The 14000-nt window shown below is 38.1% G+C and overlaps 2 protein-coding genes across 2 annotated transcripts; both read left to right on the forward strand.

Annotated features, from left to right (window-relative positions):
• The first annotated feature begins 1328 nt into the window (after positions 1-1328).
• On the forward strand, positions 1329-3085 carry LOC307017580 (claudin-4-like). Its single transcript, XM_079647186.1, has one exon. It carries the CDS (start codon positions 1657-1659, stop codon positions 2326-2328), a length of 672 nt encoding a protein of 223 aa, XP_079503312.1. The 5' UTR covers positions 1329-1656; the 3' UTR covers positions 2329-3085.
• Positions 3086-5868: 2783 nt separating this feature from the next.
• Positions 5869-8108, forward strand: LOC307017582 (claudin-3-like). Its single transcript, XM_079647188.1, has one exon. The coding sequence runs from the start codon at positions 6034-6036 to the stop codon at positions 6682-6684; it is 651 nt and encodes a 216-aa protein (XP_079503314.1). The 5' UTR covers positions 5869-6033; the 3' UTR covers positions 6685-8108.
• Positions 8109-14000: the final 5892 nt, after the last annotated feature.

Below are 14000 nucleotides of genomic sequence, written 5' to 3' on the forward strand. Positions count from 1 at the left end.
TGTCAGCGACTACAACAGCAAATATGTCTTGTTTAAGCATGCAAATAAAGAATTTGATAGTATTAATTCAGAAATGATTTGAATTGTTGGCAGATTGTTTAGTTCCTTCCTAAATGCCAGGATAATCTCATTGAATTGCCTTTTATCAGGCGTTATCTTATCATGGTTGGAGGCAAGTCATTCTTCAGCAGACGTGTTTGACTATGATTGTGTGACAATGTGTACACGTATACAAGATAAAATCTCAGAGTGTTATAGTAGTATTGTATTGTGTAAATAATCTGTTTAACTCACTTGTATAGACGTGTGGCACATGAACCCTCACTATCAGAGTCATTTAAAAGAGAAACCTTCAAATCATACATTTACATAATGGATCATACAGTTCAATCTGATTTGAGTAATATCTAAAGAAACTTTCCCAGCTGTTGAAATGAGAGTTAGTTTTTTTAACTAAACTTTATCTGTGACCATATATTGTTTTACATTTAAGATTAAATTATTTAGAATGAACCAATGTGCTGGGAGCTGTGTGTACCAATTATATAAGAGAGGTGAAAAGGTTTGACAGACCAACTATTCCATGTTGTTTTTTGCCTGTTCAGTTGAGTTTTTATGTGTTTATTGCACTGTTGTTGCATGGAAGCCCATATGTACTCCTAGTTTGCGTCATAAAGACTCCCGTATACGTGAAAACGAAAAGGCTGAAGTATTGCACAGAGGCTGTAGTCACTTAAAATATGTTCCAGTTTTTTTTAGTTTGTCATTAACTCAAATGTTACTGTCTTATGTGTGACCCAGTGCAGATGGTGTGTGTTATGAAAACTGCATAAGAAACGGATTTGGTCAAATCTTGTTTTAGTTGAGACTTTTAAGACATCACAACAAATATTTAACAAAAAACAAATGGAGAAATCCTGCCAATATATGACATGTGCCAAAGGACTATATAAACATAATTCCAATCTATGCGTGCACACACACACACGCACGCACGCACGCCCGCACGCACGCACACACACAATGTGTAAGTTTTGGTTTGGAGTTTCAGAAGTTGATGTGGTCACCCATCTAACACATAATGAGCACTGCTTGGCCACTCATTACCTACTGACAGCAATAAAGCAGACACACCCAGAGCTACCATGGGCAAAAGGTTAAACCATAAAACTTGTCTTCATTTGAAAACGCACACAAACGAGCGCTAACAATCCCAGGTTGTAAATGTGACCGAAGCCCAGTACTCGCCTGATTGGCTCGGTTTGACGTGTGATGTCATCGCTTAGGAGGCCCTGACAACTTGGTAATAAAACAATACCAAGATAAGGGTCATCAACTCCTTAAAACCAACAGAACGCAGGAATACTACGCCTGAGTGAACACGTAGACGCAGGAGGAAGCACACCGTGACAAAAGGACACTGTATTCAGTAGCAGGTGCAGTAGCTACAGCTTGAGGAGTCGTACCTGGTGGGAAGACGAACCAAAAAAGAGGAGGGCAAAATCAAGAGGATCTTTTAATACTTGCTGGAAAATAAGAGGGGGAAAGAGAAGGAAAACCGTGAGAAAGAAAATCTGATAAAGACGAACCAAGAAGAGAGGAAGGACAGATAAAGGAACTTTTGATTCAAAGAGGGCGCTTCTGTCTGAGTGCACGATGGTGTCTTTGGCTCTTGAACTGGTGGGCGTCATCCTGTCGGTGGTCGGCGTGGTGCTGAGCGTGACCAGCTGTGCTTTGCCCATGTGGAGGGTCTCCGCCTTTATTGGCTCCAACATTGTCACAGCGCAGGTGTACTGGGAGGGCCTGTGGATGAACTGCGTCTTCCAGAGCACGGGGCAGATGCAGTGTAAGATGTACGACTCCATGCTGGCCTTACCTCAGGACCTGCAGGCCGCCAGGGCTCTCACCATCGTGTCCATCATCGTGGGGCTGGTGGCTTTACTCATATCTGTGGTGGGAGCAAAGTGCACCAACTGCATCGAGGATGAAGGGGCAAAAGCCAGAGTGATGGCCGCCTCTGGGGGCGGGTTCATCACAGCAGCTCTGACCCAGCTGGTGCCAGTTTCCTGGTCCGCACACACCATCATTATCGAGTTCTACAGCCCACTGATTCATTCCGGTCAGAAGATGGAGATCGGGGCGGCGCTGTATCTGGGCTGGGCCGCCGCCTCATTGCTGCTGATTGGAGGGTCCATCCTCTGCTGCAGCTGCCCTCCGAGGGAAGATAAACCGACGAGGTACAGCATGCCCCCCCAGAGTCGCATAGCCTACTCCGCCGCACCGAGGTCAATTGCTCCCAGCTCCTACAACAGGAGGGACTACGTGTGAGGGAAGAGGAAAGGACCGAGGGGAGAGAAGGAGGAATTGGGACCTCCATTATACTTTTTACAGAAATGTAGTGAAATATTGAGTGTCTTAGTTTAACTAGAAGTAGTTGTTCAATGTGAAGAGTTTTTGAGACAAACCAGTTTGAGGACATTTAGGATCAATAATGCGTGTAAATATGAAGGCAGTTTTGGAAAAATAGATATAGAAGCTCTTTATAGATGTTTGATGATACTGTTTACAAATACCTTGGTCTAAATCAAGTTTCAGAAGATTTGACCAAATAAGAGATGTTTAAAAAAGTTGTTCATGTGGACGAGGAGACTTTCTCCCATGTATATTTATTATTGTTCCTTTACCATTTACGTTATAAATATTCTTTATTGTACTGACCAGTGTGTACAAACCTGGTATCATACTGTCAAATATTGTAAAGCAAGTAAAGACATTGTTGATAATTTAGTCGAGCAAAATGGAGCTCAATGTGGGCTCCAAAGCAAGGTCAACATGGCGAAGGACTGTACAAAGAAGTGTTGTTAAATGATCATGTTTGATATGTCAGTGATTTCCTATCTCTTTCACATGATATGGCTGTGTTTAGACAATGTCTACATGCTTTTATATAACATGGGTTTCGTTTCATTAACATATGTTTGCCTATAATCAGAGAACATTTTGAGTTTGCTTTAAGAATGCAAATGTTTTTTTAAATGATTAAAATAACTTAAATAATAAAGTGATAAATATATTCACTGTGAAACATTATTTGAGCCTAATTTATTCTGGTCCAATTTAAGAAGGATTAAGATAATCGTTCAACGTTTCAATACTTGGCTTGAAAGAGGAAATAAATCATAGCTTTTTTACTAAAGCTATGAATACGTTTTTTAATCCACTTAAAAAAGAAGGGTCACATTTCAAAAAATGTAAAAGAAAAAACATAATGTGCCATCAAACTGTTTTTTGGTTTTTGAGTGGCCAATTATTTCCCGGGTCATACATAAACAAAAACAAAAAAGATCACAAAAAAGGTTTTAACTTTATAGACAATAAGAGCTTGAATATCTGTCTTAACAATAGGCTTAAATAGGTACTTGTAAGATAAATCAAAGAAGTTCAGCTACAATAAGCAAAAGTACAATTAAAATACAAATGGTTCCTTTCCTTCACAGCCCAAAATAGATTATGGATTCATAAGACAAAAGAAGGAAACAAGTCATTTTAACACATTAATCCCTTTACATTTGTTCTAACCTTCTTGGATTTGATATTTGAGAACCTTTTATGACCACTGCATAAAGGAATAAGTTGATATTGTCACATTCAGCCTTGCGTGTGACGGTTTACTTCCTTTTAGACTCTGCTGTGATGAAATGTCAAATCTAATGTGTGACTCAGTGTCTGACCACAGATACCAGCTCTTTCCTGTTTTGAATAGTCAAAGTATCTCTCTGTTTTCCAGCAGCTGTGCTCAGGTACAGCAGAACGCCTCAATTATTCACCAGGAACATAAGAGCTGACCTATTTCTGCTTCTCTGAACAAAACGGAACAAACCTTTTTAATTGAAGTTTTTTTAACTAACTCTTTTTTTTAAATAATGTCCAGCAATAAGTAAGTATAAACACAAAATATAATATAGCTTACTTTCAGTACCAAATCTAGAGTCATCATGCATACGTTTAAATAATGAGTATTATATTATTTGATTTAAATGACTTATTAATTAATATGTTCATCAATTACATTTTGCAGCCGGTAAAAGTGTTACTCATTTTAATGACTTTGCTGGACATTTTCCTCCAGAGATCCACAAAGTCTTGTGTTAACCTGTTATAAGACCTTATCATTTATTATTTGACTATATATTAAATCATTAATATGAATCCTCCAAAATCCCTCAATTATAGAGTAGTAGGAGTATGAAGTTAAGTTTAACTACCTCAAAATTATACTTAAAAATCGTACTTGAGGGTAAATATCCTGAGTTACCTCCATCTCATAATTTAAACTCATAGGCCTTAGTTACTGAAGATGCTTTCTTCCACTGGAGTGATAACTTGCATGGTTTGATACAGGACATTTATATTTACTATAACAAAAACAGAAGCAATACGATTTATGTTAATGTTCCAGCTTTTGTTAAGGTGCCACAAGCAGCTGGTCAACAGCTGTTGTTACATAAACACGTTTGCACGACAAACAGAGCCTCCCTGTTGTTCTGCCTTGGGGATTGTTTACGTGTGATGTTGCTTTTATATCTTTTAGATAGATAATTGTGGCTCCCCATTCATTATGTGAGGTGATTTGAATACCAGTTTGTATCAGCCTTTTAGGGATCAGCAGTTGTCGCCTCTTGAGATTTAGGTATGGAGGGGAGTGATGTCTCCAAATAAGATAAAAGAAAAAAATGTGAAATGTGTCTTAAGGCATGCATGGAATTGAACATATATGCAGAATAAAAGTGCCATCGATGAATAAATAATGCTTGAAATTTTACTTTGGGTAAAGTTCACAATTTTTTTTAAAGAAAATCCCAATTTTCAGCTGGTTTATTAGGAAATTGTGTAGCAAATTGTTTTAAAATGTTGCACCTGTCAAAACAATGTCAATATGAAGTGTCGTTATGAGTCTAATTTAGTAACAAAAAATGTATCTATATGCAGGAAAATAACAGTATGACTCGCCTTAAAGTCTAACACCATATATCTATTTTGCTTATTAAAATAAATGTTCAACTATTTAAAAAAAACTAAAATCATTTCTGACCCAAAAATACAAATTCATATGTTCTCAATTAGAAATAAGTTCTCACATGGAGTACTAACATGGATTCAAATGATATGAGGAGCAGTATTTGTTTCTGTACAGTAGTCTCATCCACGTGTTCCCCAGAATTAAATGGTCAAAGAATAAAGAGTTTAACCGATACTGTGAAGATCACGCTGTCTGTATGCTCAAGGTGTCAGAGAATCGGCCTATTATGTTTTCCCTCTGCTCCTATTTGCTCTGGGTGCAGTTATACCGGTTTCCTGCAGAGCTTCTGGGATTGTTTTCCTAAAACTGAATCCTCACTGTTTAAGAAACCCACACGACCAGAACCAGGAAGTAACGAAGCTCAATAATGAGACAGTTAGTCTATAGCCTGAGTGTGTTTTTGCACCATTGTGTGTGTGTTTGTGTTTCTATGCTTACTCACAACAAGCTCTCTAAGTAGCCTGAAGCTACCTCTTTGTTCTCAAGCACAGTTAACCATGGCATGTATAATGTAACTCTGTATTTATGTTTAAGGAACTATAGCAATAGTTTTTTTGTGAGTATTTTAAACAGAATTTCTCCTTCCCTTGAGATGAGGTTGCCATTTTACCAGGGACCAACCCAACCTTAGACACACCCTCCCAATATCACATCCCTCTTTTCCCCCCTGCCTCCAGCTCCCCTCCTCCATTACATGTGCACAGGTGGTGTGTTTTTAATTTGTGAAGACTTCCTTCAGTTGACATCATCACCGGGGGACTCCTCCTGCTCCCTTGAGCTATAAAGGATGTGTTTCCGTGGCAGCATCTCATAGCTTCATCACACCCTCTCACAGGTGCTCTCACTTTGCAGGGACACCTGAACAGAGAAGGAGGATCTTTACTGACAGCTTTGTTGGAAAATCCGTGGACTCAGTATTTCAGTTTAGTTCTGTCATCACACGGAGAGCCAGCATGTCGATGGGCCTGGAGATCGTGGGCATTGCCCTTGGAGTCATTGGTTTTGTCTTAGCAATAGTGACATGCGTTCTGCCAATGTGGAGGGTGACGGCTTTCATCGGTGCCAACATCATCACCGCTCAGACCATCACGGAGGGCCTGTGGATGAACTGTGTGACCCAGAGCACGGGTCAGATGCAGTGCAAGATGTACGACTCCATGCTGGCCCTGGCTCAGGAGCTGCAGGCCTCCCGGGCCATGATGATCATCGCCATCATACTCGGGATTCTCGGGGTCTTGATCTCCATCGTTGGTGCCAAGTGCACCAACTGCATCGAAGACGAGGGAGCCAAGGCCAAAGTGATGATCATCTCTGGAATCTTCTTTGTCCTGGGTGGCCTTCTGGTCCTCATCCCCGTCTCCTGGTCAGCCAGCGTCGTCATCCGTGATTTCTACAACCCCCTCCTGACCAGCGCACAGAAGAGGGAGATTGGGGCCTCGCTCTACATCGGCTGGGGCGCGGCCGCCTTGCTCCTGATTGGCGGGGCATTGCTTTGCAGCAGCTGCCCACCGAGAGAGAAGAAGTACAAGCCAACCAGGATGGCGTACTCCGCACCGCGCACCACCAGTGCAGGAGGAGGGTATGACAGGAAAGACTATGTTTGAACAAAAGTGCCTGACAGATAGATGTGGAAAGTAGGATCATTTTTTGTTGCACATGAGTGTTTTTGTTGGTCTTTGTTGTATTTTTGTGTTTGAAACTACAGGGTAAACCCCTGCAAAAAGACTCCGCGATGAAGAAGTGTGTACAAATGTTGATCATAGTGCTTTGATTGTTTCATTTACATAACCTGATCTCTGCTTTAATCCAGCAGTGTTTGAGGCTTCAGTACTGACACATTCAAGCCTGTCATCCAGTAAAATATAACTTTATGCTTGGGACATTTGAAACTGCATCACTCTGACAACATGTTCTTATATTGAAGCTAAAGGGGCATTATGTGAATCTGAAAACACCTGCTTGCTTTTTGTGTGTGTGTGTGTGTGTGTGTGTGTGTGTGTGTGTGTGTGTGTGTGTGTGTGTGTGTGTGTGTGTGTGTGTGTGTGTGTGTGTGTGTGTGTGTGTGTGTGTGTGTGTGTGTGTGTGTGTGTGTGTGTGTGTGTGTGTGTGTGTCATTAGCTGTAGGCCTGCTGGTGTTGTATTTCACTGAAACCTACAGTTAAAATAGTGTGTGTGTGACTGGCAATGACAAAGAAAAGCCAGCTCTCATTTTACATGGATTTGGTGGTGTATTTGTTCAGTTTGTGCGTGTGTGTGTGTGTGTGTGTGTGTGTGTGTGTGTGTGTGTGTGTGTGTGTGTGTGTGTGTGTGTGTGTGTGTGTGTGTGTGTGTGTGTGTGTGTGTGTGTGTGTGTGTGTGTGTGTTTTGCATGTACTATTTGCTTAGGAGAGTTTCTGTCGAGACTGAAACTGAAGATGGATCCATGATATGGCTCCAGGTTACAGCTTTATCTTGTTCCTCTTAGTTTCCCTTGTCTGTTTGTGACAAAGAGGAGATTGTTTCAATTACCATCACTTTTGTTTATGAACATATGTGTGAGTTTATATTATATTTCTGTAATAAAATGTATTTGTTATGTATTCTAACGCTCTTTCATTGTGCTTATGTGTTTCACATAGATTTGACTTTTTATATATCTTATTTCTGTTTCTTTTGTAAATATCATAAACAACAGCCTGTATGGTCTTTGTGTATCAAACAAAGAGCCAAATGACCACTTTATGTGTGTGTGTGTGTGTGTGTGTGTGTGTGTGTGTGTGTGTGTGTGTGTGTGTGTGTGTGTGTGTGTGTGTGTGTGTGTGTGTGTGTGTGTGTGTGTGTGTGTGTGTGTGTGTGCCTGAGGGAACAGGACTACAGCTGTTATAGGATGTTTGTTTCAACATCAATAGGATGTATATGAGTTGAGTAGATTTTTTTACTTTAGTGTAATTCAAATATTGTCGAAATAATATAAAATGCTTTGTAAAATGTTTTATAGCGCTTGAATTGAAACGTGTTGAAATGTCAATAAAAGTCAAACTATGAATAATGTGGGGGGGTTTTTCTTGCTATTTGATCAAGGTAGAAAGTTTAAGCCTTTATTAAAGCGCTCTAAGAATACAGGAGTCACATAACAAAGCATACGTTACTAAAACAAACGTGGTTGAGTCCTAATCAAATAGTTTAAAAAGCTGTTGGGTTGGGCTTTGGGAGTTGGGTTTCTTTATCTGATGAAGTGACAGCCCAACAAAGTGTACGGCTTACAAAAAACTGTCAAATAAGTTTGTCTGTTGGCTTTATTATGGGTAAGAGTCAATAGACCAAAGACTAAAAATGCAAAATTAGTGGATGAGATGAGAGAAAAGGAAGCGTTTTTTAACCATTGTTGATCAATTCAACAGAAAAATGTTCATTCAGTGTTATTGTCTCTGTGTGCTGTGTAGTTTTTCCTAATCTACACAAACAACAGGTGAAAATTAAGTTTTGGTTTGGAGTTTCAGACTCAGAAAGTAAAAAGAGACTCAACTGTGTGCTCTGACACCAAACGACCAAATGACTCAAGGTTACATTGAAGACTGAAATACAAATATAATCTCTAAAATTAGGTGATTGACAACAATATTTATATATTATAGTGATAACTCTTTATTCCAACAGTAATACAAACACTTTTATTGTGCCAGTTTTGTTATGTTCTGTTTTTCACTTTTTAATCTCATTCTTTTTCTTTATTCATGTATAACGTTGCTTGTGTGTGTGCACACAATGCAATCATTAAACAAGAGTTCAATCTCAAGGGATATCAGATATTTTTCACAACCAGAGCCAAAAACAAGAATCAGAGTTGTGCTCTGCAGCTGTGTCTTGAAATCATTTAGACGGTTTTTTGTAGCACTGTTACTGGAATGGTTCTGTTGTTGATTTGTAAGATGTTGCTGCGCTTTTGAAAGTATTTTTCATTGAAGGAGAAGATTGTTTTCCTCATAGATAAATCTCTTATTTGGGAGCTTTGAGCTGTCTTTTATGACTTAATGTGTCTTCAAAGTAATTATATATGTAAATACATTAAAGATACATTGGAGCTGTTGTGAATTATTAAAATAAAGACTAATTGGAATAGAATATGAAAAAAGTGAATAAAAAAGATACAGAGAATGGTATTTTACAATAATAAGTCATTTAAGTAGAGTCTGGCTTTTTCTAAAAATAAATATGTAAAATGTGTCCCTATTCATTTATATTAAGACCCTTTTGAAACCCAATAAATATCTTCCAAGTCTTTTTAATGAAAACAAATAAGGTGGAAATTGGCCAGACACATGTTTGTAAAGGTCACACACGCACGCGCACGCGCACACACACACACACACACACACACACACACACACACACACACACACACACACACACACTAGCAAAGTCCACCAGAGAAAGTAGAAGTGTCAGTGAAGCAGAAGTAAAAAAACAAATTGTATTTTAAATAAGCAGTATTTTGGGTAGACTGATACCATACAAGAGCGCTTTGGGTCAACACATTTACATGCTCCTGCTAGTATTTAATGTATGATAGCAACTTTTTCAACTTCTCTGACCTTTGTTTTATGACATTTTTATTTGTGTGTGTATTTTACTCTTGTGTGCACACATATCACGTAGCAGCAAATGTCCTTTTATTCTGTTTTAGTTTGCACTTTATCAACTAAACAAGAAAAATGGATGAGAAAGGTAATCCCTGTCCAATAACCTAACAATGTCAAATTAAATTAAAATACATGCTCAATGAAATATTTAGGAACGTAAAGGTATAGGTCAACTGCAATATCCTTCTTGCTTGAATGAATCACTCTTACAATATATATGTATTTTAAAAATTAGGCAACAATACAATCATTGGCTGATTGCACTCTTAGTAGTCAAAACCTATGGTACCTTTAATGAAGATTAGCGTGCATTCATATAATTCTAAATTAAGAAGGAAGATAACACAACACAGGGAATTAATCATTGTTATCCCTACATGTAAGTGTTTTAATGGGAAGTTAGGCAGTGGGATGATGTTGTACATTAGTAAACAATGTGAGAACTGGAGTTGCATTTTAGGGAAGCAAAAAGCAGTTGTGACAAAGGTCATTGTTCATTTTGAGTCGTCATTTGTTATTGATAGCACGTTTGAATGTCAACTTCACTTTCCAGCAGGAACACGTGCAGGTGCAGTTGACGGGTAGCAGATTTCTCACAAACAAGAGGATGACTGAACAGCAAAGTCCAACCGGTACCTGATAGAGACTCTGGAAAGTTTTAGCTCAGGTTATCACTGATTTTTTAACCTTAAGGAGTTATTGACTGTAAAGTTGTGTAAAGCAGATAAACTATCTCTTGGAAACCCTTCCTTTGGCATGTGTCACTGAATATGTTCTTAGGCAAATGAACTTTCTTTACAAATCTTAGAGGTGTCAGAACAAATGTGGCCGTGCAGTGTGGTAACACCAGTACAGGTAAAATATTAAAATAATAAGATGAGCATATTTTCTTCTTATTAATTACATTAAAACTTACTTTGTTCTTTCTTTCATATATTTATTTGTGTATGTGTTATGAACACACTATAATCTTCAATTTTAACCTGAGGATACAGGTCACTATGGTTATTTGGAAATAGCATGCAGGCTCAAGCTGTGTTTCATCAGAGTCAACGTTTTTAAGAGGAAAGAGTTCAATCTCAAGGGATATCAGATATTTTTCACCACCAGAGCCAAAAACAAGAATCAGAGTTGTGCTCTGCAGCTGTGTCTTGAAATCATTTAGATGGTTTTTTGTAGCACTGTTACTGGAATGCTTCTGTTGTTGATTTGTAAGATGTTGCTGCGCGTTTGAAAGGGTTTTTCCTTGAAGGAGAAGATTGTTTTCCTCATAGATAAATCTCTTATTTGGGAGCTTTGAGCTGTCTTTTATGACTTAATGTGTCTTCAAAGTAATTATATTTGTAAAATACATTACAGGTACATTGGAGCTGTTGTGAACGATTACAATAAAGACTAATTGGAATAGAATATAAAAAAAAGTGAATAAAAAAAGATACAGAGAATGGTATTTTACAATAATAAGTCATTTAAGTAGAGTCTGGCTTTTTCTAAAAATAAATATGTAAAATGTGTCCCTATTCATTTATATTAAGTGTTATGATTTCTGTAAGATCCCGGAAAAGGTAGGACCCAAATGCAGACTACTAAAACGGAAAAAGGTTTAGAAACAAAAAGCGAGCTTTATTTAAAAGCTGATAACAAAACATGGCATGAATCAAAACGGTAGCTCAGGAAAAAAATAACACAAAAACTGACCGTGAAAAACATGGAGGAAGACCGGAGAGAAAAACATGAAACGGAGGACAAACAAACAATGAACCGACAGGGGAACACAGGAAGAGACTAGGCTAAATACAGGGAGGGGTAATCAAGGAACAACAAATAGCTGGGTAAAGGAGGGAGAAACACAAGGGCAACAGGTGAACACAATCAGACACACCAGGGAAACTAACGACAGGGAGGAAAACACAGGGAGAAGGACCAGACAAGAAACAAGGAGGAAAACATGAAACAGGGAGAACAGAACAGCAAAATAAACCCAAACCTAGAGATACAAAACAAAAAATGTGACATAACATAAGAATCATGACATTAAGACCCTTTTGAAGCCCAATAAATATCTTCCAAGTCTTTTTAATGAAAACAAATAAGGTGGAAATTGGCCAAACACATGTTTGTAAAGGTCAAACAGACACACACACTAGCAAAGTCCACCAGAGAAAGTAGAAGTGTCAGTGAAGCAGAAGTAAAAAGAACACATTGTATTTTAAATAAGCAGTATTTTGGATAGACTGATACCATGCAAGAGAGCTTTGGGTCAACACACTTCAATGCTCCTGCTAATAGCAACTTTTTCAACTTCTCTGACCTTCGTGTTATGACATTTTTATTTGTGTGTGTATTTTACTCTTGTGTGCACACATATCATGTAGCAGCAAATGTCCTTTTATTCTGTTTTAGTTTGCACTTTATCAACCAAACAAGAACAATGGATGACAAATGTAATCCCTGTCCAATAACCTAACAATGTCAAATTAAATGAAAAATACATGCTGAATGAAATATTTAGGAACGTTAAGGATACGTCAACTGCAATATCCTTCTTGCTTGAATGAATCACTCTTACAATATATATGTATTTAACTATCATATATATATATATATTATACCACGTAGAAAGAGTTTCAGTTGGAAGTCAAACTGAGAAAACATTTTACTTTCAACTTGACTCTGTTTACTTTCTTCATGGCAGGAGAAGTTTCATAAATCCAGATGTTTCACCAACTTTCATGTAATGTGTGTGTCCATGCAGGCACTATAAAAAGGAGCAATTTGAAAACCAAGAGAAATACTTTATTTGCTGTGCTCTGTGTAGCATGAATAGGAGCTGACGTTGACTGTTTGGAAGTTCAGCTTCGTCACACAGAGGAAAGCCACAGTACTCAGGGGGATAAGGGCAGGGATGATAACAATTCTTCAACTTTTAAACTGTCACTAACAACATGTTCTTGACCCGTCCATCTCGACAATCATTACGTCAAACGTTCAGTATTTCATCAGTCTTTTAATCATTTTATCTTTTTTTTGTTTATTCGACCAATGTCTATTGGATTATTTATTTGTTTAAATATTGGAGAATATTTAAAAAGAACTGGCCTTCTTCTCCCCTGCATACTTTTTCCAATTTGAAATTAATATGGATATCTTTATGCATTTTATTATAGTATTTGTGATTGTGTGATTAAACAGTTAATATGGTTATTATTGTCCCTTTGAACATCTTAATTTTAGATAAAGGCATCCCTTGAGATTGGACAATATTGATTTAAAAACTTAGCATGACAATCATTGAGTTGGGAGTGTTGAATAAAAAACTGGAGTTATGAAACAATGTTTAATGTGATTAAAAGTGCACACTCATCCACCGATAATCTCTTCCTGAGTCGGGTCTGTACCGTGATCTCCCTCTGTCTCATGCTGTCACTATGGTGACGGCTCACAGCATGCTTTATCCCTGCAGACTCATCTCCCATAGCGATGAGTGTTTGGAGACGCGGCAGGGGAGGCCAAGCTCTCCAGACCCAAACACTGAAGAGTTGTTTTTAAGTTCCTGTATAAGAGGAGCCATGAACACATAAGAGCAATACAAAATAATCCAAAACGTTTTAAAATGCAATCAGTAAACTATCCAGTAGAAAATCATATAAAATGCAGCAGGCCTAGTCGTACTCCAATGGTATTTTAACGTTTTCCAAAATGAATCAGCAGCTTCGTGAAGGTAACATTGATGAATCGAAACAACCTCTTGTTTTTTCCCCATAGACTTGTTTGTTCAAAACAATAAATGACCTGTTCATCTACTGTGAGCTGTTCTCACAGTGGGAGCCACTGACAGGGCAGTGAGGAATTCATTGTGTTGTTGATGATGTGTTTTACTTTGTGCCATTGTGCCGCCACCCAGTGGCTCTACAAGTGCATATGTTTTCATCTGTTGCTGCCTTTTCCCATTCTTTTTTGCCAAGATGCAATGTGCATAAAAGTCTACATTTGAAAGAAAAACAGTGTAGGGAAGAGTGGGGTAAGTTGAGCCATTTTTTTGTTATGCTGTCCTCTAAGCAAGGATAAATGACACATAGTAAAAATGAAAACACACACCTATAATTCAGGATGTCTCCTATCAATGGCAATGATAATAATTAATATTTGATCAAGGGCAGTGAAAATATTACTTCTTAAAAAAAACGTGATGGATGCTATTATTTGGCTCAACTTGCCCCAGTGTAGGGGTACGTTGATCCAGGTCAAGGGGTAAATTGAACCACTGTTCAAACCTGGGCATACCTACAACAAATCTTAAA

This window comes from Notothenia rossii (assembly GCF_949606895.1).
Source record: "Notothenia rossii genome assembly, chromosome: 9".
Lineage (NCBI taxonomy): Eukaryota > Metazoa > Chordata > Actinopteri > Perciformes > Nototheniidae > Notothenia > Notothenia rossii.